The following is a 23,221-nucleotide window of genomic DNA, read 5'->3' on the forward strand; positions in this document are numbered from 1 at the left end:
CTGAATGTATAGCCTTTATCTCGTGCCCCATGTGATTGTAAAAACCTTGTGACTAACCTTCATTTGTACCCAGTTATCCAGTTTTTCAACTTTAGAGTCTTGTGGTCACTAAAAACAGCCCCTAATGTTTATAATGAAGGGTCTTGGGTAAACTCAAGTCCACAGTTATCTTGATAACCGATACCAAATTTTAACCAAAACAGGCCCGTCTGACATGCGCAGACTTCAACTTACAATTCACCTATACCCCATTATAATACTAAAACTCACACCCATCATCATATTAAGACTGCCATTTTTTACATACATCCTGTGACTAAGCATGTCATCAATCTGTGCCTACTCAATAATTAAATCACCTCTAATTACATCATCTGGGGCCATCATGCTCATTACCCTAAAACCTGCCATGCTGGTTTGAAAGGAAGTATGCCTCCTAAGAAAAGCCATGTTTTAATATAAATCCCATTTCATAAAGGTAGAATAATCCCTATTCAATACTGTATATTTGAAATTGTAACGAGATTATCTTCCTGGTTGATGCGATTTAGTCAAGAATGGTTGTTAAACTGGATTAAGGGACGACATGTCTCCACCCATTTGGGTGGGTCTTGATTGGTTTATTGGAGTCCTATAAAAGAGGAAATATTTTGGAGAATGAAAGACTCAGAGAGAACAGAGAAAGCTGCAACTCTATGAAGCAGAGAGCCCACCAGCCAGTGACCTTTGGAGATGAAGAAGGAAAACGCCTCCCCGGGAGCTTCATGAAACTGGAAGCCAGGAGAAGAAGCTAGCAGATGATGCAGTGTTCACCATGTGCTCCTCCACTTGAGAGAGAAACCCTGAACTTCATTGGCCTTCTAGAACCAAGGTATTTTTACCTGGATGGATGCTTTTGACTGGACATTTCTATAGGCTTGTTTTAATTGGACATTTTCTTGGCTTTAGAACTGTAAACTAGCAACTCATTAAATTCCCCCTTTTAAAAGCCCTTCCATTTCTGGTATACTGCATTCTGGCAGCTAGCAAACTAGAACACCTGCCCACCATCTAACTCTATAAAACTATCAAATTACTGCCTTTTGGGGAGACAGATTTTGGGTTGATAGGCCATCTGCTCTCCTGCTACGCAGCTAGTATAAAACTTTTTCTCTGAAAACCCCAGTGTCTCAGATATTGGTCATTTGAGTGCGTTGTACAAAATTATAGTAAATAAGGACATGAAATGGGCTTGCAAAGTATTGACAAGGGATAACTTCCTGCCTGTCCCTGTGTCACTGAGTTGCATAAAGAGCATATCTAATATTTAATGACTGTAATCCCAAGCACACTTCTAAATATTCCACCTGCCTTACTTCACTCAATCTCCACAGCAATCCTTTAAAGTGATTATTGCTGTCTCCTCTTTTCGAAAGAGGAACTGAGCCACAGAGACATTAACTTGCACGATATTACATGGCTATAACATAGGAACGCCAGTATTCAAAATGCAATCTGACTGCAGAGTCTGCAACATCACTACACTGTGATTCTGTCCCATCAGTTTACTCTGATTCACAGAAGTTTCAATCCTAACTTTGGCTAAACCAGGTAGGTATGTGCTTTGGTTCACTACGCACATGCAGATAAAAACGCTCACTGACAACGCCCTGAGCGGTGATGGGAACTGGGCTGTTCGGTCTAGCAGGGAACAGCAAAATCACAGGTCTCCCCTCACACCCAGAGAAGTGACGTCACTTCCTTCCTCAAAGCGGTTGCTCTAGAGACGCGTCGCGCTATAGGACATTATTGGGTACCCAAGAACTTCCGGGGTGAGGAAAGTCACTTCCTCCGGTCAAGCGCTGTTTCCTTAGCAACCACCTCCCACCTTCGTTTTTCGTCCCGCCCCTCTGCTCAGTCCAGCATCCACTCTCAGAGCGCCTCTCAGCCGGGGCCTGGGTGCCAAAACCCGGCCCACCGAGGCCAGCCGCTGGGGCCTCGGGGCCTCGGGGCCTCGATATCCGCCGTAGGGGTGGCCGGCTTGTGTACGCGGGACGTGGCGGAGGGAAGGAGCGGACACCGCGCAAGGTGTGCATTGGCCTGGCGCGGGCACGGGCGCTTGGGCGGGGGGCGCGGGACGGAGCGGGGACCCAGAGCGCGCGGCTGGGCGCGGGGTGCTGCCCGCAGCGGGGCGGCCGAGGCCGGAGAAGAGATCAAGGGCCCGGTCCTATAATGGTTTTAATGCAGCAGGCCAGCCCAGAAGACTCCTATTGCATAAACCCTTTTAAAGGGAAGAATGTCTTGAATCAAAATACTACTATATATAGTTGGGCATTACTATCTTTGTCATTTGTGAGTTGCGCTGTATGCACAAGCAGTGTCGTGGGTGCGTACGTGTGTGTGTATTTTGACCTTTTGGTAACCTTTTAAATGAAACGTGACTATTTTGTAGGCATGAAGTTAAACCTTTTTGAATGGAAGAAAGGTGAAAAGGTGCTCTGTTTCGCTTGGCAACATATTGTCTTATTAACCCGTTGCAATCATTTATTTGCTCATCCTTAAAATAGTTGTGAAACTAGGATAACTAACGTTTGAAATTTTTTTTTTCTTGAAAACAATCCTGAAACGAGAATTTTATATTTCTTTACAAAAAGTATGTGTACATTTTTAAGTAAAGATGTAGCTTAGTGTTCAAAAAAGGTGTTTTTCTTTGTTTTTTTTTTGTTGTTGTTGTTGGCTGGCTTTTCACAGATGATTATAGTAATAGAATTCTGAAGCATGCAGAAAAGTCTGTTTTTTTTAATATTTCAGCCACCCTCAGAGTTGAATTATTGGAATCATTTATTTTCCGTTTTATAAACATAAAGAGTAACAAATAAAATTACACTATGTCTGGTGAAGTTTTTAGCACAACTTTGGCTTACACGAAGAGTCCAAGAGTCACCAAAAGAACTACTTTCCAGGTAAAATATTTTAAAATCACTTTCACTTTTAATGACTTTGCAATTTAAATACTGCATTGGACTTGGTTCTGGGAACAGTGTTCTTCAGAAAGCAAGGGTAAATCTTTCATTCTGAGGTTTTACAGATGATCATGTTTGGGCTTCTGCATTACAAACCCTACTGTGTGGCTTTAAGACTACCAAACTAGTCTCAATACTATGTTTTTACTAACTTAAATGTTAAATCAATGTTTAAATTTGCTATTTTCATATAAAAATAGATTTTTTCTTTAAAATAATAACACTTAGCTTCAATTGATGGTTCTCCACAATTTTGAACTCATTCTCTAAATTTGCAATATTGATTACACTCATTTCTGCAATATGCAAAACATAAATGTCTTCGTATCACTAGTTTCTTCCAAAATGCCAGTGTGAAACAAATTCTGCCTGAATTGAATCCCTCTTATTCCTTTTTAGCTCTGATTGTAACCTGTAACTCATATTTGATACCTTCAATCTCCTCCCAGTTAGCTGTGAGCTCTGTGAGGGACAAAATTTGTGATGATCTGGCATAAAATAGGCTTTCACTGAATGTTTGTTAACTAAATGAAACCTAAGTTTGGAGGCAGTTATTAATTAAACATTATTTGGTTAAAGAATTAATTATAAATATGAGCTCTGTGTGTTTGGATGGGATTAATTTAATTGTCTTGTTTTAGGATGAACTAATAAAAGCAGTTACAGCTCGCTCAGCCAGACAGAGGAGTTCTGAATACTCTGATGACTTTGACAGTGATGAGATTGGTATGTGAGAATATGGAAAAACAAACCACTTTTCTTCTTTTCTCTCCCTTAGTTACATTTAACCTGGCCAAAAAATAATCACATGTTAAAATAATAATGATTAATCATTGGTTTCAGGTTTCCAACTTTTTATTGAGTAGAAAACCACGTATAATTTTCAAAAAGTTGTATGATTACCCTTAATGGTTTTGGAATGTGTACATGAAAATATAAATCAGCCAAAAGCACATTTGTAGTGAAAGGATGGCTATCCATGGCAAACCTCACTAGAGACTGAATCAGCATTGACATCAACTCCCTGGGGTATCCTATAACTAAATAAGGACCAGGGATCACAGACCAAAACTTGGTTACATATCTGAATCACCTAGGATGCTTGTTTTAAATCAGATTCACCCAAGTGATTCTGAGGTAGCAGGTCCAGTCAATAAACGCTGACGCTTCATCAGAACCTTTAAGATTTAATTGGTTCATTTTTGTTTCTTTTGATTATGTAAGAATATTAATAGTTTAAGTTCGTGTGTAAGTGTGTCAGTTTTCTAAAAGTAAATCTCAATATTTTAATTTTTAACATTCAGAACAACTCTTAATGCTCTTTGTAAAAAAAAAATCAGAATAGCAGTTAAATGATTGCTACATAGTTTAGTGTTCTTTATTATTCTTCTATTAGTAAAATCTAATACTCTGAATTTACCTCCAACCTTTTTATGGGAAAACCTAATTAGCAAATTACTAGTTCTTCAATTAACAAACATTCTTATTTTTTTTATAATAGAGTCGCTTGAAAATGACAGTTTTAAATTCAAAGTCTAATTTTAATGTCCCATGGCTGTTTTTTTCTTTTTTTAGTAACCCTCAGATGAGTTCTCTCTGAGCAAGCACAGCTATTGACACACTGTAGGCACCAATAAATATGTTTTGAATAAATTAATGTAATTGATATTTTTATTTAATAGATGCCAATAAAAACTGTTATCTGTTTTCTAGAGCTATAAACCTATTTTTATTTCTAAAATAGATTTGTTTCTGTTCATGTTTGTAAATTCATTCTGTCCGTTAAGGTTATCTTTTTTTTTTAATTAGTGTAACCTTAAACTTTAAAATATATGCCATTGAAAAACACTTTTTCCTCCTGTTTTCCATTTCTTTAGGTGATATTTCTGACACTTCAATAGATGAAAATTCAGTTAAGAAAAAAATGAATGATTTTCTTTTATCAGATGATGAAAAGAATTCCCCAAGTCTTACCTTTTTAAAAACCAAGAAGTCAAACAATGACATTACAAAAGATGAGCCAGTATTCTCCAACAAAAATAATGAGGAGAAAACATCCGATGGTTGTGAAGACATTGTAAATTCCTTATCTGAGCCTCAAACTAAAGATCAGGAAATTGAAGAAGAGAAAGTAAGAGAAAAAACTAAATACAGAATTCTTCCAATCAAAAGCACATCTTCAGGTAATTTGGTACTATTACCATGGTTGAATTTGTTGAAAATGTATTTTAAGATAATGAGTCACAAGTTATCTTTATGTGATATATAGTGAACATTAAAGAAAAACAGTCAGACTTAGTTTTTCAACTTTGCAGACATAAATAAAAATAGCAGAAACTTAGAGAAAAACCATATTTGTGATGTCCAGTCTTGCATGTGTGCTTGTTGTGCCTGGTAGAAGACTGAAGAAGCCCCTCTCAATCATCATAGCTGCAGCTCCACTACAGGCTTGCCTAGTCTCCGTAAGCTTCCATGAAACTACAGAGGAATACTTTCTACTTTACCTTATGCTCCAAATATTAGAGTTATAGCAGCATTGAACAGGTCCTTAAAATAATCATTTCCATCCCCATTTTGCTAGAATTTATTGTTGCTACTGCTGTTGTTTAAGCCTTCACTCTCCTCAAGAAAAGGGGATCTCCATTTGGTCTATGTCTTAGGAAAAGCCACTAACTCAGTTTTTAAAGGGGAAATTGCTGGTATGATCTAGGATTCCATGCATGATGGAGCAAAATTGGAGTAGAGCAGGCCAGCTCTTCTGAGAACACCTGGGCCACCACACAGAGACATACGCATGCAAGGTAAAGGGTTTGATGTCTTCCAGTCTTCTTTCTCTTGTATAAGAGATGTATTAGTTGATGCTAACATTTAGAAAAACATCTTTGGTTTAGTATCAATAAATATAGTGCCCATAAATATTCATACTTTGCATATTAAATCTACTGGTTAGTAGTAAAATAAAATTCAAAAGGAGGCCAATTAGACTGTGGTGACCAGCTATGACCTATCTCTGATGGACATACTGAAGAAGCAGGTAGGCAGTTGAGAGAGATTGCCTTTCTATAAAAGGCACTGTACTAAGAAATTGAAACTTGGTGCCAGCCAATCAGAGATAGACTCCTCAAGAAGGAGCTTTCCTTCAGGAACAGCCCAAATAAGGCAATGCAGCTTAGACATCCAATCAGAATATTTCCTTGCTTGCTTCCATGTTTGTCTTATATAAGCTTCCTCTTTCTACTCCCTCAGAGTTCTTTGCCACTTTCCATTGGGGTGCTGTGCTATTTGGAAATCTTTTGTTACTCAAATAAAATTTGATAAAAAATTTTTAATTGCCTCAGTTTATCATTTACATTAACATCAGACAAAAATTTCAGACTGGGATTTGTTTAAAGATATTTGTACCTTCAGAGAACTGTTCTTTTTTTTTTACTTCAATCCCATTAACTTTCAAATGAGTAACTAATAGGAGCAAAGCAAAGCACTAGAATAGTGTCTAGGACACTGGAGAAGAGAATTGGTTTCAGTCCTGACTCTGTATATTAATTAAGTGTAACTTTAGCAAATCACTTTAAATCTCACTGTCCTCATGAAGAGGAGGATAAAACCTGCTCCTTTTGACTTACACAATTGGCTTGAGAATTAATTCAAGTATATCTCATAAACTAAAAAATTTTACAAATGCAAGCGCAAGGTATAATGAAACAACAAATTTAATTTGTCAAAATGTACTTGCCTTCCCAGTGTAGTGAGTGGAATCAAAGATGAAGAGAAGAGGAACGTAATTTAACTTGGTGAATTATCTAAAAGTTCAGCATTCCTCAAAGTTTATCCCAAATGTCGTTCATTGTTATTTTGGGAAAAAATATAATGAGGTTATAGAAAAGTTAAACTGGTTTATTTATGTCACAATTTCTTGGCATCTTTAATAAGAAATATGTATGTTGAATCTTCAAAAAGGAAAGAGTAGGCAGTGTTTCCTGGTCTTATTTGAGCTTAGAAACATTTTTGTGGAAGTTATTTAGCTGATTTGTCTTGATTCTAAAAGGTTTTCATTAGATTTATAAGAATCTGTGAACATATAGCAGCTAAAAATAGGTCTGAGCCAGGTGGCATTTTATAATTAAAATTTTACAGTGGATAATCAGCAAAGCAACATTCCACCTATTCAATATCCTTTTTTAAAAAACCTGTTGATCTAAAAGAAATAATTCTGTGTTTAAACCACAAGGTGGCACCAGTATTCTAAATATTATAGATAAATTTGCACTACTATATATTTTTAACAATTATTAGCTATTTGCTATTTTCTATTTGTTATCCAGCCTATTATTGTAAAAATGATCACCAATATAGATAATTTTATAAATTGACTATAAAACAAAACATTTAAAAATTATATAGTTTTTGTTTTTTTTAACATTATGAGAACTTCACATTTTGGAAGTGGAATTTTCATATAAAATATTTAAAAAATCATATTCTGAGAAGATTGGAAAATAAAACTGAGACTAACAGCCCTAAGATAAGAACTGTCATCTAGGATTCATTAAATATTTAAAAGAATAAATGAATATATGGATGTTCATTTATGGAAGAAGAAATGTGATTCATAAGCTGAACACTATCCTTCTCAAAATTCTTAGACCTTTTAAATTTTTCTTGTACTGTTTGGAACTGATTTTTGTTGATGTGGTGACATAATGCTGAGTAGCAATTAGTGCTTGATAAAAATGTCAGAACTTGAAGGGCTTTTTTGTTCTTACTTATTGGGGAATTGCATACAGGTAGAGTAGGAATACAAGAGAAGTGGGCACCTGAGTTTACCTGAGGGAATAAGAGAAGACTTTTTGGAGAGGATGAAGATAATAGCAATAAATCTGGCAAATAATAGTCATCATATTACTCTTGGTTGCAGATGACAACTCAAATTTCAGTGGCAAGGGGAACTTAGGACCTCATTGAGAAAAGATGTCAGAAGTCTTTGCTTTAGGTATGATTAGATTTAAAGACTCAGAATATTGTGGAGGTCTTTTGGAGTCTCTGCTTTTCTTCTTTACCTCAGCCCTCATTCCTTCCCACCCATTTCATCCCCTGTGCTCTCACTGCTTCTCTTGTGGTTGGCCCCAGTTTTCTCAGACTTCCCTTCACTTGGTCAATTTCCATAATAGATCCTTCCAGTTCCATGGTCTCAAAAGCCCAATGTCAGATCCTCCATCCAAATAAAAAAAAATACTAGTGCACTTCCCTCACCTTATCACATACCCACCTGTGAACCACCTGCTGTGAGCAGGGGACATGGGGCAAGGGGGTTGGGAGTGCATCATGGGTCCACGCTTTTCACTTCATGTGGGGGAGATATTTGTTAACCACCCTCCCCCCCATCACATGGATGTAGTGGAGAAGAAACTAGCTGAAAGAAGGCAGAAATGATAGACAAGCAAATAAACAAAAAGTTCATCACAGTTGTTAAAGTTCATTGAGCACTTGCTGTGTACCGAATACTGTGCTATGTCTTTTACATATATTTTTTACACTTGATCTCACTCGAGGCTCACAGTTACCTTAGGAATTATTAACATTATACCATTGAGAAAACCAAGATATCCAAGTTAGGTGCATGGTTACAAAGCTTATAAGTGTCAGAGCCAAGATTCAGGCATTACACAATCTTCTGCTTAAACTAAGACATGAAAGATGTGTGTGGGTATGTTGGGAGGAGAAGTAGGAGCAGACATTCTAGGCAAAGGGATCATCATGGGTAAATGTGATAGCAGAAGGGATTATGGAATGTGTGCAAAACAACTGTTAACTCAGCATTACACAGTGGGCTTGCCAGGAGACAAGGCCGCGTGAGAAGCCAAGGATCAGACCCTGAAGCCCTTTTGTATAGTTTGAAAATGTATATTTATTCTATAGGATTGGATGATGCAGAGACATTGAAGAATTTTGTAGAGAGAAGTGACGATCTGATTTATGCTTAAAAATATAACTGAGACATAAATTAGGAAAGAGGGTGAGGAGTTGATGATGGGGTTGGAGACAACTGGGTGAGTAATATTGAGCAAGCAGTGGGGTAAGAGAGAAATAGTTAATAATGGGGTTACTTATGCTTTGGATATAGGGAGGAAGGTAAGAGGAATATTGGATGCTTCGTGGATTTTTGGATTGAACATTTGGCCAGAATTTAGAACATAGGTAAAATTGGCATCGAAACATTTACAGTCACACCAGTTTGCTATGGTTTGGTATACCTCTTTTCAGGAAGCATTCAGAAGCCTGGTTATAAGTAAATAGGAAGAAGGTATTAGTCTATTTTTGAAGTTAGTTTTTTTTTTCAGAGCATTGGTAGAACAATATATACCTGAGTATGTATAATAGGAAAGTTTAAGCAAAAATAAGTGAAAAACTTTCAAAATTTTCATTAAATTTTTCATGATTTTTAGTGCATCAGCATTGAATTCTTATTCTAAACATAGGAGTAATGGAAATAGTAACTGAAATTTTAATATGTATTAGAGAATTTTATGACCTCAAAGAATGATAACTTACAAATCACTTCGTTCTATATTCTACCAGTGGGAATTAGCTGCTCTCTTCCTTGTAAGCCCTCATTATCATCATACTTACCAGTATTTACCTTTGCCTTTGTAACTTTGTGTTTAGAATTGTGTTCTTCCCACCCTGTAAAATCATTGACAGGGCCCATAGTCATCGTCTTGATTATGACCTCCAGTAATGTCAGTAATATGCACAGGGCCTGGCATCAGGTACTCAATAAAGGCTTGATGGGTGAATGTCCTCATTTTATAGAGGTAGAAACTGAGCAAGTGTTTTGTTTTGTTTGAATTATTTTTGAATTCCATGCAAGTTTGTGAAGGTGAAATGTCAATTTATCACAAAGATAAAATATACTAGTTACTTCCAGGATGGCAGCTTTTAAAAATTTTTAATCATGAATTGCTATCACATGGTGCCTTACTGCATGGAGAGGAGCCATGGGTTTCATGGTGCATAGGCCTAGGACGGAAGTAGGGTAGCACCTGGGGAGTATTTGAAGCTGTGGTCATTTTTTCTATGCATCCCTGTTTCCATTTTCAGCCGAAAACAGCAGCGTCCTTGAAGCAGGTGACCATGCTAAACCTTCACCTCGGCCAAGGAGCATGTTGAAAAAGAATAGTCACAGAAAGGAGGAAGACACGTTAGGAGAAGATGGAGAAACTATCCTCAGTGAAGAATTAGCTTTGCATCCTTCACTTTCTTCCCTCCCAAAGCTGTCTGGTGAATTATTAGAAGCTGAGAAAAGATCTTGCTCTGAAAACCATAATCCTGAGGTTAGCAATATTGCTGAACTCTTAAATTGTGTTCAGGAGAGAGTTAAAGTGAGAGAGAAATGAAAGAGGATGTAGGAGAACACATGCTTGTGTTTGTTTTACATATTTTCTTCAGGAATAAGAATAATTTTAAGGGTTTTTTTATTACATTGTATTACGTTGAATCTAATATTCAATCTCTTGTAAGATATAGCCTTATTTAGGTTGAATAAAACTCTACCAATTAAGCTACACTCACAACAACTATAAGATGCATTCACTTTTAGAGAAAAGAAAATGGAGAGGGGGAGAGGACAGTGGAGGGGTGGATATTTGCTCATGTGAATCTATACAATGTTGTATATCTTTATTGCAATTTATATTTTTCCTTATATATCTTTGGATTATATAGTTTATGGCGAAGGAAAATATACCCAGTGCCATTTTATTCACTCAAAAATGTGTTTTGAGTGTTGTTCTGTGTTTTTTAGGAAATGCCAAAATTAGATTAAAGGTGGTCCTTCAGTTTCCCTTTAAGGATTTTACTGTGTGTTGTCACTTGGGGAGAAGATCTGGTCCCTCCCCACTCTACGTTTCACTATAGCAGAGTAAAGTTCCACTTCATGTTTCAGAAAGGAAAAATATGAGAAGAACATTCTTCCTCCATAATTTATTTGGGCAGGTTGGGAAAAAGGAACTGTTGGTACCTGGCTTAGTCTTTCTTTTTCTCATCCGCTTGTCTACAGCATCAGTGTGCAAGGATCTGCCCTCTGGGAGGTGGTGCAAAATGGGTGGAAGGAATTCCTTTTACTATGACTAAAAAGATAAATCTCTTTACTTCGAGGCTTAAGTCTTAGGAAGCACAATAGTCTACTGATTCAAATCTTGTTTGCAATTCAGCTTTAGTTGTAGAGCTGACAATTTGATATATGACTCTATTTCTTACTTGGTGAGTTTTTTCAAACTTCTTCCAAAAGTCTATAGAAAAGAGGATGCTATTTATGAAACTCAAACAATTTTTTTTTTACATTTAATAAAATTATCTGGTTAATTGGATACCTAACCTTGAATGGATTTTCCAGCATTTTCATGTATCTGTATTTAAAAAAAAATTCCTAAAGCTGTGACAGTAACATTATACTACGGCAGAAAATCTAGTAGAAAAATATTTAACCATGATCCCACCATCTAAAATCAATTGTGTTCATTCTTATTTTTTCTAGATTGTGTGCCTATATTTGTTCTATCATATTTGTCATCTTAGTATACATGTTTTGTACATGCTTTTTGTTCATCTGTATATATTAGGTCATGAAATGTTTGCATAATACTCAATGACCTTGAGACCACATTCACTTGAATGACTATAATATAATCCATAACTTAGAGTCAGAATCTTATTGTTGGGTATTTTGGATACTTCTGTTTTAACAGTCTAAATATTCCATATTCCTCATTATAAGAATCATCCTAACTGTGCTTTAAATCTTCTCAACTCTCACCTCCTTAGGGATTTCCCACCTATTTCTTTCCTGTTCAGCCTTCTGTTTTCTATATCTATAACCTTTTGCTCTTCACTGATCTTTTTCCATCCAATTTAATCATGCTTAAGTCTCTTTCACCTTGTATAAGCTGTCCACACCACACTTCTCCTTTCCTGCCTTACATTCCTGCTATGTCACAACCAGACATTAGCAGGATGAGCTACATTTGCTTTTCACCACATCCTCACTTCCCATCTTTCCTCAGCTCCTCACAGTCAAACTTTTCCCTTCATCACTTTACTAATATTGTCTTGCTGTGATCACTAATAGTCTCTTAATTGCTAAATACGATGGGTATTTTGCAGTACTTACTTTGACCTTTTTTTAACCTTTTCTTTGACAGTGTTTAATACATTTGACACTTTTGACCCTTTCTTCCTTCTCAAATCTCTTCTTCCCTTGGATAATCCTTTCCAACCCCCTTTGCTCCTTCCTCTGGCCCTCCATTATTGGTGTTTCTTAAGGCTGAGGGTTTTTTTTTTGTATGGTAGGGTCACATTTCATTATTTTTCCTTGTGATTATCCCATTATTACAGCCCCATCTGTTGAATTTTTACTTGTTTTTTTGTTTGTTTTGTTTTGGGGCTAGTGCATGAACCAGGAATCAAATCCAGGTCTCCTGTATGGCAGGCGAGAATTCTACGACTGAACTTCCTTTGCACTGAGTTTTAAGCTCTATTTTCTTTTTACTCTGTGCATCCACCAGGGAAGTTCATATTGTTTACGTGTCAGTTAATCTATATATTCATCTCTTTCCTAAGCTCAGGACAGTTATCTACTTCACATGAACAGTGGGTGATCCCCAAGCATATGAAATTCAGTATGTCCAAAACCAAATGTATTATCTTTCCCCTAAAACCTGTCTTCTTTAGTTTCTTATCTTAGTTATTGACACCATTATTTACCTGACACTGCTATCTAATGACATATTTAAGATAACTGACATGAAAAGTATTCTCCTGTATTTTCTTCTAGATGTTTTGTAGTGTTAACTTTTATGTTTAGGTGTATGATGTATCACAAATTAATTTTCACATATGGTGTAAGGTAAAGATTGATCTTTTTTGTCCCTTACAACCAGTTGTTCTTGAAAAGACATTTTTTGAAAAACGCTTCCTTTCCTTATCCAAGTCCATTATGCGCTCTGTTCTTTGCTCTATATGTCTATCTTTATAGCAATACCACATGGTCATGATTATTGTAGCTTTATAGTAAGACATGAAATCCAGTACTGTGAGTTCTTCAGATTTGTTCTTCTTTTCAAGATATGTTTGACTACTGTATGTAGGACCTTCACATTGCTGTATACATTTTACAATCAGTTTGTTGGATCCTTTTAAGAAAAAAGCTTGTCGATTCTATGGTTTGTTTTGCATTGACTCTATAGACTAATTTGTGGATGGACACCTTGGCAATATTGAATTGCCAATCCATGAACATGATATTGATCTTCTTTAATTTCTCTCAGGAGTGTTTTGCAGTTTGTAATATAGAAGTTTTATAAATTTATGTTAAATTTATTATTAAAGTTCAAATCCTGGTCCATGTACTTCCCCAAAAACAAACAAGCAAACAAACAAAAATTCATCAAATGGTGCTGCAATACAGGATATGCACATGGAAAATAGTGAAATGTGACTCTGCCATACACCATACAAGAAAAAAAATGTGTTATTAAGAATACTGTTTTTTCGTGTTATTGTAGATCAAATTGATTTTTTTACATCTCTAATAGAAATTTTTTTTTTCTGAGAACTGCGTGTTTACAGAAAAGTCATACAGAAAATTCAGAGTTACCATTTACAGCCCCCCCTTTCACAAACATAGTTTGCACTATTATTAACCCTTTACAGTAGTGCGGTATTTTTGTTACAATGGAACACAATGTTATTACAGTTATATGCTATTGTACAATTATATACCATTTACTAAAGTCCACAGTTTACATTAGGATTCACAGTTTGTGTTGTATAGTCCTAAAGTTTTATTAAAATTTTTATTCTAGTTAAATATAAACAAACTACAATTTCCCCACACTCAAATATATAATTCAGTAGTGTCAGTTACATTTATAATATTATGCTGCCATTACCACCATGCATTATCAAAACTTTTCCATGATGCAAGCAGAAACTCTGTTCGATAAAGCATTAAGACCCCATTCTCTACCCCTATCTTGTACCACAGTAACCTGTATTCTAGTTTCTGAACTGTGAATTTGCTTATTCTAATTATGTCACATCAGTGGGAGCATACAAAAGTTGTCCTTTTGTGTCTGGCTTATTTCGTTCAACATGATTTGATTTTTCAAGATTCGTCCATGTTGTTTCATGTATCAGGACATCAATCCTTTTTACAAATGAATAATCCTCCTTTGTATGTATATACCATGTTTTGTTTATCAATTCATCTCTTGATGGACACTTTGATTGCTTTTTTCTTTTGATAATTGTGAATAATGTCACTGTTAACATCCGGGCACAAATATCTGTTTGAGTCCCTGCTTTCAATTCCTTTAGTTATATGCCTACCAGTGGGATTGCCAGGTGGTATGGTAATTCTCTGTTTACAATTCTAAGGAACTGCCAAGCTGTTTTCCATAGCTACACCATTTTACATTCCTACCAGCAATGAAGGAGTGTTTTTATTTCTCTACATCCTCTTCAACACTTGTTATTATTCCTTTTATTTTTAAATAGCCGTTCTAGTGAGTGTGAAATGGCATCTCATTATGGTTATAATTTGTATTTTCCTAATGGTTGATGAATTTGAGCATCTTCTCATATGCCTTTTGGCCATTTGTATATCTTCTTTGGAGAAATGTCTGTTTTTGTGCGTTTTTAAAATGGGTTGTCTTCTTCTTGTGGAGTTGTAGGATTTCTTTATATTTTCAGGAAAATAAATCCTTATCAGATATGTGATTTCCAAATAGTATCTCCCATTCTGTAGCTTGTCTTTTACTTTAATGATGAAGTTGTTTGATGCACAAGTTTAAAACTTTTGAGGTGTCCCATTTATCTATTTTTTCATTGTCACTTAAGCTTTTGGTGTAAAACCTAAGAGATCGTTGCGTAGTATAAGGCCTTGAAGATGCTTCCCTTTATTTTTCCTAAGATATTTATAATTTGGGTTCTTGTATTTATAATTTTAATCCCTTTTGAATTAATTTTTGTATATAGTATAAGGTAGGGGTCCAACTTCATTCTTTTGCATATGAATTTGCAGTTTGTCTAGCAGCTTTATTGAAGAGACTGTTCTTTTCCCATTGAATCAACTTGGTACCCTTGTTAAAAATCAATTGTGGGGGAGTGCAACGGTGGCTCAGTGGCAGAATTCTCGCCTGCCATGCCGGAGACCTGGGTTTGATTTCTGCCCATGCAAAAAAAAAAAAAAAAAAAAAATCAATTGGGCATAGATGTGAGGGTTTGTTTCTGAACTCAGATAGATTCCATTGGTCTATATGTTTGTCCTGTGCCAGTATCAAGCTATTTTGATTATGTACCTTTATAGTAAGTTTTAAAATCAGATATAAAATCAGTCCTCCAACTTTGTTCTTCTGTAGACTTTGGGGCCCATTATTCTTCCATATAAATTTAGTGATTGGTTTTCTATTCCTCTGAAGAAGTCTGTTATAATTTTGATTGGGATTGAATTGACTATGTAAATAACTGGATAGAATGACCTCATACCAATATTTAGACTATGAATCTATGAACATGGAATTTCTTTCCATTTATTTAGGTTTTCTTTTAGAGTGTTTTGTTGATTCTGTCTTTAAGTTTTCATGTCCTTGGTTAAATTTATTCCTAGATACTTCTTTCTTTTAGTAGCTGTTGTTAATGGGATTCTTTTCCTTGATTTCCACTACAGGTTGTTTGTTATTATTGTATAGAAACACTACAGATTTTTGCATATTGGTTTCTATTCTATCATTTTGATGAATTTGTTAGCTCTAGCAGCTCTGTTGTGGATTTTTCAGAATTTTCTGTGAGATCATGTCATTTGCAAACAGGGAAAGTTCCACTTCCTTTCTAATTTGAATGCATTTTATTTCTTTTTCGTGCCTAATTGCTGAGACTAGAATTTCCAGATATTGAGAAGTAGTGGTGACAGTGGGCATCCTTGTTTTGTGTCTGATCTTAGAAGGAAAGCTTTTAGTCTTCCATCATTGAGTATGATGTTAGCTGTGGTTTTTTAATAAGAGCTTTACATGTGGAGGTAGTTTGCGTCTTTTCTTTTTTTTTATAGTTACTGAGACTTTTTTATTTTACATGTAAAATCACTGGGGCCCTTTCTGTGGATACCTTGGGAATGACACTGTAAGTATACACAGCCCAGACACTCAGTGGAAAGCAAATGAGCAAAACAGTGATTTGGGCCAATCACATGATGACAAAGCCAGGGTTCCAGATAGTCAGGCTTGGCTTCTGCAGCAGTTCTAATGAAGCAGTGAGAACAACACAGGGTAGGAGAGGGAGTTAACTACCAGAGTCCCCTGCCAGTAGTGTTGTGGAACCTCTAGCTGCCCATGTTCACATCAGGGGCCGAGGTCTAATTAGCTGTTTAGTGTGAAGGATGCAGGGGCTCAAGGGCTCAAGGTCCCAGCCTTACTTGGCTTGGGGGTTGTGGAACTGCCTGCCAGCAAACTTTGTCTTGCAGATTGGCAAGGTGCACCTGGCTTGATCTGCCCTGTGCAAAGCCCCACCACCAGGTCAGCAAGGAAGGTGTCTTCAGTCTCTCCAGAACTATGAGACACCATGATGCCCCACCCCCTGGACTGGGCCAGCTTGTGCACTTGCAGGTACTCAGTCACAATGCTGATATGGTTCATTTTGAGCAGGAGGCAGTTGCAGGACTTCTTGCTTACAGCCTTGGCAGTTAGCTTAGGTTGGTCACCATGAGATCACCCCCATCACCTGAATTTCTACACTGGCCATGAAACTCTTCCAAGCTTCACAGTCATCCTGGTCAAAGCGATCTTTGATAGACACCACTGGGTAGTCCTTGATGAATGACTTGTACAGGTCTGCCCATTTGTCAGGTGAGGTCATCAGGAGACTTGAAGTCCAGGTCATACTTCCCAGAGTTGAAGAACTCAGAGACAGCGACATCCATGCCAGTTACAATTTTGTCACTGTAACCAGCTTTCCCAATTGTATTCTTAAGCAGTCCCAGGGCTTCTTTATTTTCCAGGATGTTAGGAGCAAACCTGCCTTCGTCCCCCAGGTTGGTGGCATCCTTCCCATACTTCTTGATGACACACTTGAGGTTGTGGTAAACCTACACCCTGATGTGCATCGCCTTCTTGAAGTTGGCTGTGCAGACAGGGAGGATCGTGAACTTTTGCATGGCAAGCTTGTTGCCTGTGTGAGAGCTGCCATTGATCACGTAGAAAGTGGGAACTGGCAGGTTGACTTCCAAATTGCCAGTCAGATCAGCAATGTGGCAGTACAGGGGGTCCCCCTTCTCCATGGTTCTAGCCTTGCAGACAGCAAGAGACATACCTAGAATGGCATTTTCACCATGTTTCTATTTATTTTCAGTTCCATCCATCTCTCTCATCAGTTTGTCAATCTTCTATTCCACGACGTTCAGTTTCTTGCTAACCCGGGCAGGTACAATAGGTTTATTGATGTGCTCACCAGCCTTTGGGACACCTTTCCCCATGTAGTGTACCTTGACATTGTCCTGGAGTCTTTCTTTTCTTAAATTTTTAAGTATTTTTATCCAGAAAGGTCACTGGATTTGATCAAATGCCTTTTCTGCATCTGTTGAGAGGATCATGAGATTTTTTCCCTTTGTTCTATTATGGGGGTTTACATTAATTTATTTTCTTGTATTGAACCACCCTTGCATACCTGGGATAAATCCCATATGGTGGTGATGTATAATTATTTCACTGTGCTGTTGGATTCAGTTTGCTTCTGTTTTGTTGATGGTTTTTGCCTCTATTCATAAGACATATTGCTCTGTATTTTTTTTTTTTCTTGTGGTATTGTCATCTGGCTTTGAGATTAGGGTAATGTTGGCCTCATAGAATGAGTTAGGAAGTGTTCCTTCCTCTTCAACTTTTTGAAGAGTTTGAACAGGATTGGTATTAGGTCTCCTTGGAATGTTTTGTAAAATATACCTGTGAAGCCATCTGATACAGGGTTTTTATGCGCTGGGAGGTTTTGATTACTGATTCACTTTTTTTGTCTGTTTTTGGTCTTTTGATATCTTCTATTTCTTGTTAAATTCTGTGCAATTAATTTGCATGTTTCTAGGGTTTGTCCACTTCATCTAGTTTATCTAATGTCTTTGATTACAGTTGTTCATAATTTTCTTCTATGGTCCTTTTCATTTCTGTAGGGTTTGTAGTAATGTCCCCTTTTTTCATTTCTGGATTTGGTTATTTGTGCCCTCTCTCTATAAGAAGGCCTTCCTAGCAAGAACCTTTCTATGTTTCATCAATTTTATTTATCTTTTCAAAGAACCAACTTGTGGTTTCATTGATCCTATTACTTTGTTATTCTCTATTTTATATATCTCCACTCTGTCGTTTGTTATTTCTTTCCTTCTGCTTGCTTTGGGTTTGGTTTGCTCTTCTTTTGCTAAATCCTCCAGTTGTGGGGTTAGTTCTCTGATTCGAGATCTTTCTTCTTTTTTCATATAAGCATATAGAGCTATAAATTTTCCCCTCCTCACTGCCTTTTCTCATCCCATAAGTTTGGCATGTTGTGTTTTCCTTTTCAGTCACCTCAAGATATATTTTAATTTCCCTTGTGATTTCTTCTTTGATACATTAGTTGTTTATGAGTGTGTTTATTCTGGTTTCATTCCATTGTGATTGGAGGAGATATACTGTTGTATGATTTTATTTTTTTAAATAATTTATTGAGACTCACTTTGTGACCCAACATATGTTGCTCCTGGAGAATGGCCTATGTGTACTAGAGAAGAATGTGTATTCTCCTGTTATTGGGTAATCTATATATGTCTGTTAGATCTAGTTGGTTTATAGTATTGTTCAAGTCTTCAGTTTCCTAATAGATGCTTTTCTCTAGATGTTCTATCCACTATTGAAAGTGGTGTATTGAAATTTTCTGTTAAAACATAGAACCATCTATTTTTCCCTTCAACTCTTACAGTATTTGCTTCATATAATTTACAGTTCCACCATTAGATGAATGTATATTTATAATTGCTGTGTCTTGTTGTTGAATTGACTCCTTTATCCAGTATATAATGACTTTCTTTGTCCCTCATAGCAGTTTTTGACTTAAAGTTTATTTTAGCTGATGTAATTATAGCTACTCAAACTTTCTTTTCATTGCTATTTGCGTGGTTTATTTTTTCCATCTTTTCTCTTTTAACCTACTTGTGTCTTGAAATTTAAGGTGAGTCTCTTGTAAACATCTTAGAGTTGAGTTATGCTTTTTTATCCATTCTGCCAATCTTTTGACTAGAATGTTTAATCCATTTACCTATAGAGTAACTACTGATAATGTACAACTCTCTTCTGCCATTTTGCTATTTTTTTTGTAAGTCATATACCTTTTTTCCTCCCTCAGTTCTTCCATTAATGACCACTTTTATATTTATTTGATTTTTTGTTTTGTACCATTTTTTGAGTCTTCTCATTTATTCTGTATATAAATCTCATTTATTTTCTTTCAGGCTACCAGGAAGCTTAAATGTAATATCCTATATCCATAACATTCATGTTTGATTAATACCAACTTAGATTCAATGCCATATACATACACTGTTCCTATAATCACCATTCCCCCACTTTTTTGTTGTACTCATAGATGTTTATCTTTTTACATTATACATCCCAAAGCTTAGATTTATCATTATTTTTTATGTATTTGCATTTTAGAAGCTGTCAGAAATAAAAATGCAATTACATAAAAAAACTTATAATACAGTAGTACCCTTACCAGAGGTATTTATTTCTTTATGTTGTGCCAATCCACTGTTAGTGCCCTTGCTTTCAATCTGAATAACTCCCTTTAACATTGCTCTTAGATTAAGAGATTAATGTCTTAATCTCTCCCTCATTTTTGAAAGACAGTCTTACTGGATGCAAAATTCTTAGTTGACAATTGTTTTCTTTCAGCACTTTAAATATTTTGTCTCCCTTCCTTTTTTCCATCATGGTTTCTAATGAGAAATCAGCACTTAATCTTTTTTGTGACTCTTTTTTCTATTCTTAACTCTCATTGCTTTTCTCTTGCAGTTTTCAGAACTCTCCTTTTGTCCTTGGCATTTGATGGTTTGACTATACTGTGTCTCTGCAGTATCTTTGAGTTTATCCTGTTGGGGCTCCTTGGGTTCTTTTAAATGTATATATGTACATATTTTGCTAAATTTGAGAAATTTTCTCACATTATTTTTTTAAATATTCGTTCTGCCCTTTTCTCTTTCTTCTCTTTTTGGGATTCCCGTAATGAATTTATTTGTATATTAGATGGTGTTCCAAAGGTCATTTAGCTGTATTAATTTTTTTTTCATTCTTTTTTCTTTCTGCTCCTTATCCTGAATCATTTCAGTTCCTTTGTCTTTAAGTTCATTAATTCTTTCTTCTGCCAGCTTCAGTCTACTGTTGAAATCTTCTAGGGAATTTTTCATTTCAGTTATTGCAGTTTTCAATTTCACTAATTGCTTCCTTTTTAAGCTGTTCATAGAGATTCTCATATTGTTCATTCATCATTTTCTTGATGTCCTTTAGTTCTTTTTCCATATTTTCCTTTATCTCCTTGAGCATACTGAAGGTCATTTTTTGAAGTTTAGCCCAGTATTTTGAAAGTCTGGTTTTCTTCCTAAATTGTTTCTGTATTTTTATCTTGTTCCTTAGGGTGAGCAAAGGAACTCTTTCTTTGCTTGCTTTGTAATCTTTTGTTGCACACTGAAAGTTTTACTTTAATGTATTTAACTGTGGGCTTTAGTACCGGAGCTATGTGTTCCTTACATTTCTTTCTAACTAGTGATATGACAGAGATTTTCTTGAATGTCAGGAGCTGACAACAGCAACAAAAAACTCAAGCAAAAACACCTCTCTTAGTCTTTGTTGATTGGCTCTGCTTTACCTGGTGCTGTCCTACAACATAGAGCCCTCCTATCAAGAAGATCAACCTAAGGGAAAGTGGAGTGCAGAGTCCTTTTGTCTTTCCTAAATCCTGGGCTCCTGTGAGCTTACCATTTCAGCCATTTATAGGAATTTAAATGTCAACTCTCCCTAAGAAGTAGACTGTTTCCTCTCCATGAATGCTCTATTGCATGTCTTAAAGCAGGTAATCCTTTGCCCCAGGCCACTTTGACTTAATTGTTTCTTACCATTTTAACCGCCAGCAAACTTCCTCTTCCCATAGGGCAGGTTCTGGGAGGGCTAGCTGATGATGAGTTTCCTGTTTCAGATTTTCAGGCTTTCAGTCAATAGATTGACACCAATATACAGGCACCCTAACATGTACATAAGCGTTCTCTGTTCCCTCTGGAAAATGGTTAGGGACCAAAACAGGAGCCCATATTGGCTCTTCACCCAAGCTGGTATATGGTGGGGGCATTCCCAGCAAGAGCAAAAATTAACTTATCCTACCATTTTTATTGTTGCATTTTCTTGGTTCAGCACTCATCCAGATACATTATGGAGACATTAAACATTATGAAGAATATGGCTCTGCCAGTTTTTGCTAGTTATTCAAATGTTCTTTGGGGCAGCCGTACCCTGGAGCATCTCACAACACTCTCCTTTGACCAGAAGTCCTGAATTGGCTTTTAGTGTTATTTTCTAATTATATGCTACTAATTATATAGAAATAGATTTACTTGATTGTCTTTGTAGTATTTTTGTGACTTTTTGAGATTTTCTATAGTTTTACTTCTTTTTAATATCTGCATTTGTTTTATTCATTTCCTTGCCTGATTGTAATGGCTAGGACCACCAATACAATATTGATTAGAACTTTCCTGGGCTCAGGAAGAGTGTTCAGTGTTTCACTATTAAGTTATGTTTTAGCATTTTAGCTGTATACTTTTTATAAATGGTTTTCATAAAATCGAGAAAGTTCTGTTTTCCTGATTTGCCAAGAGTTTTAACCTGGGATTACCGTCGACTCGTTCACATGCTCTCACATCATCTCTTGAGCTAATCAGATAATTTATCCTTATTTTCTTGATGTTATGCATTACATTAATTTATTTTCATATATTAAATTACTCTAGCATTCCTGAGAGAAATTTTTTGGCCATGGTGTAGTATTTTATTATTGGATTTGACTTGCTGATATTTAAAGCTTTTGCATCTGTAGTTATGAAGAATATTGATGTAGGTGTATTTATTTTAAAATGCCATTATCAGGTTTGGGTGTCAAATTAGTTGTGGAGTGGTTTTTCTTCCATTATTTTCTAAAATTTTATTTGGAATGAAACTAAAAGTTTGATATCACATTTTCCTTAAATGTGAAAAATCACCAGTTAAATACGTTGACCTGAAATTTTCTCTGTGGAAAGTTTTGGCGGATATTTATGTATTTAAATTTTCTATTTCATCAGCTTTGGTAATTTGTGTCTTTTAAGAAAATTGACCATTTTATCAGAGGTGTTTTAAATTAGGAACATAAAGTTGTTCATATTTCCTCATTATCCTTTTTATCACAATCCTCTTCTCCTTCTGGTGTCCCTTCCTGCACTCCTCACCCATCTTAGACTTTGGGAAGTCTCAGCCTTTGAGGGATTTCCCAGCCGTGCAACCCCTCAAAGCAATGCCCAGTAATGAGCTTGTATCTTACTGCCGTCTACTGATCAAGTATTTTCCTTATTCAATTCCAAAATGCTTCAACGTGCTACAGGTGGTTCATTATTTTATTTCCAAATATTTGAGGTTTCTCTAGATATACTTGTTATTGATTTATATATTAATTTTTTCAGAGAATGTACCTTACACAATTTTAATTCTTTTAAAAATTGTTCAGGTTTGTTTAAAGGCCTGGCGTAAGGTGGGCTTATGAAAGTCCCAGTTGCATTTGCAAAGAATATTTGTTATACAGGCGTTGAAGATGATGTTCTGTAATTTCAGTTTGGTCAAGATGGTTGGTAGTATCATTTAGCTCTCCATTATTCTTACTGATTGTTTGTCTACAACTATCTATCAGTTAACAAAAGTGTTAAAACATCTCCATTAGGTTTTTGAATTTGTCTGTTTTTCACTTTTATCCTATCAATATTTTAAGTTTCTGCTATTAGGCATACATATTATTATTATGCCTCCTTGAATGTATTTACCCTTTTTATCATATCAAATGTCTCCACCTCTGGTAGTACTCCTTATTTTCCAGTCTGTTTTGTCTGATACACTATTGTTAATGTTTGCATAGTCTAT

The 23,221-nt window shown here is 36.0% G+C and overlaps 1 protein-coding gene and 1 pseudogene across 1 annotated transcript in view; one reads left to right on the forward strand and one right to left on the reverse strand.

Annotated features, from left to right (window-relative positions):
* The first annotated feature begins 1,855 nt into the window (after nucleotides 1–1,855).
* MAP9 (microtubule associated protein 9) overlaps nucleotides 1,856–23,221 on the forward strand; it is a 58,273-nt gene continuing 36,907 nt past the window's right edge. Inside the window, exons 1-5 of the mRNA XM_077139723.1 lie at nucleotides 1,856–2,067; nucleotides 2,791–2,942; nucleotides 3,644–3,728; nucleotides 4,880–5,185; nucleotides 10,101–10,333. Coding sequence (XP_076995838.1) covers nucleotides 2,868–2,942; nucleotides 3,644–3,728; nucleotides 4,880–5,185; nucleotides 10,101–10,333 — 699 coding nt within the window. The 5' untranslated portion in view covers nucleotides 1,856–2,067; nucleotides 2,791–2,867. The remainder of the gene's footprint in view (nucleotides 2,068–2,790; nucleotides 2,943–3,643; nucleotides 3,729–4,879; nucleotides 5,186–10,100; nucleotides 10,334–23,221) is intronic.
* Nucleotides 16,442–17,544, reverse strand: LOC143665921 (alpha-enolase pseudogene; annotated as a pseudogene).

This window comes from Tamandua tetradactyla, chromosome 22 (genome assembly GCF_023851605.1).
Source record: "Tamandua tetradactyla isolate mTamTet1 chromosome 22, mTamTet1.pri, whole genome shotgun sequence".
NCBI lineage: Eukaryota > Metazoa > Chordata > Mammalia > Pilosa > Myrmecophagidae > Tamandua > Tamandua tetradactyla.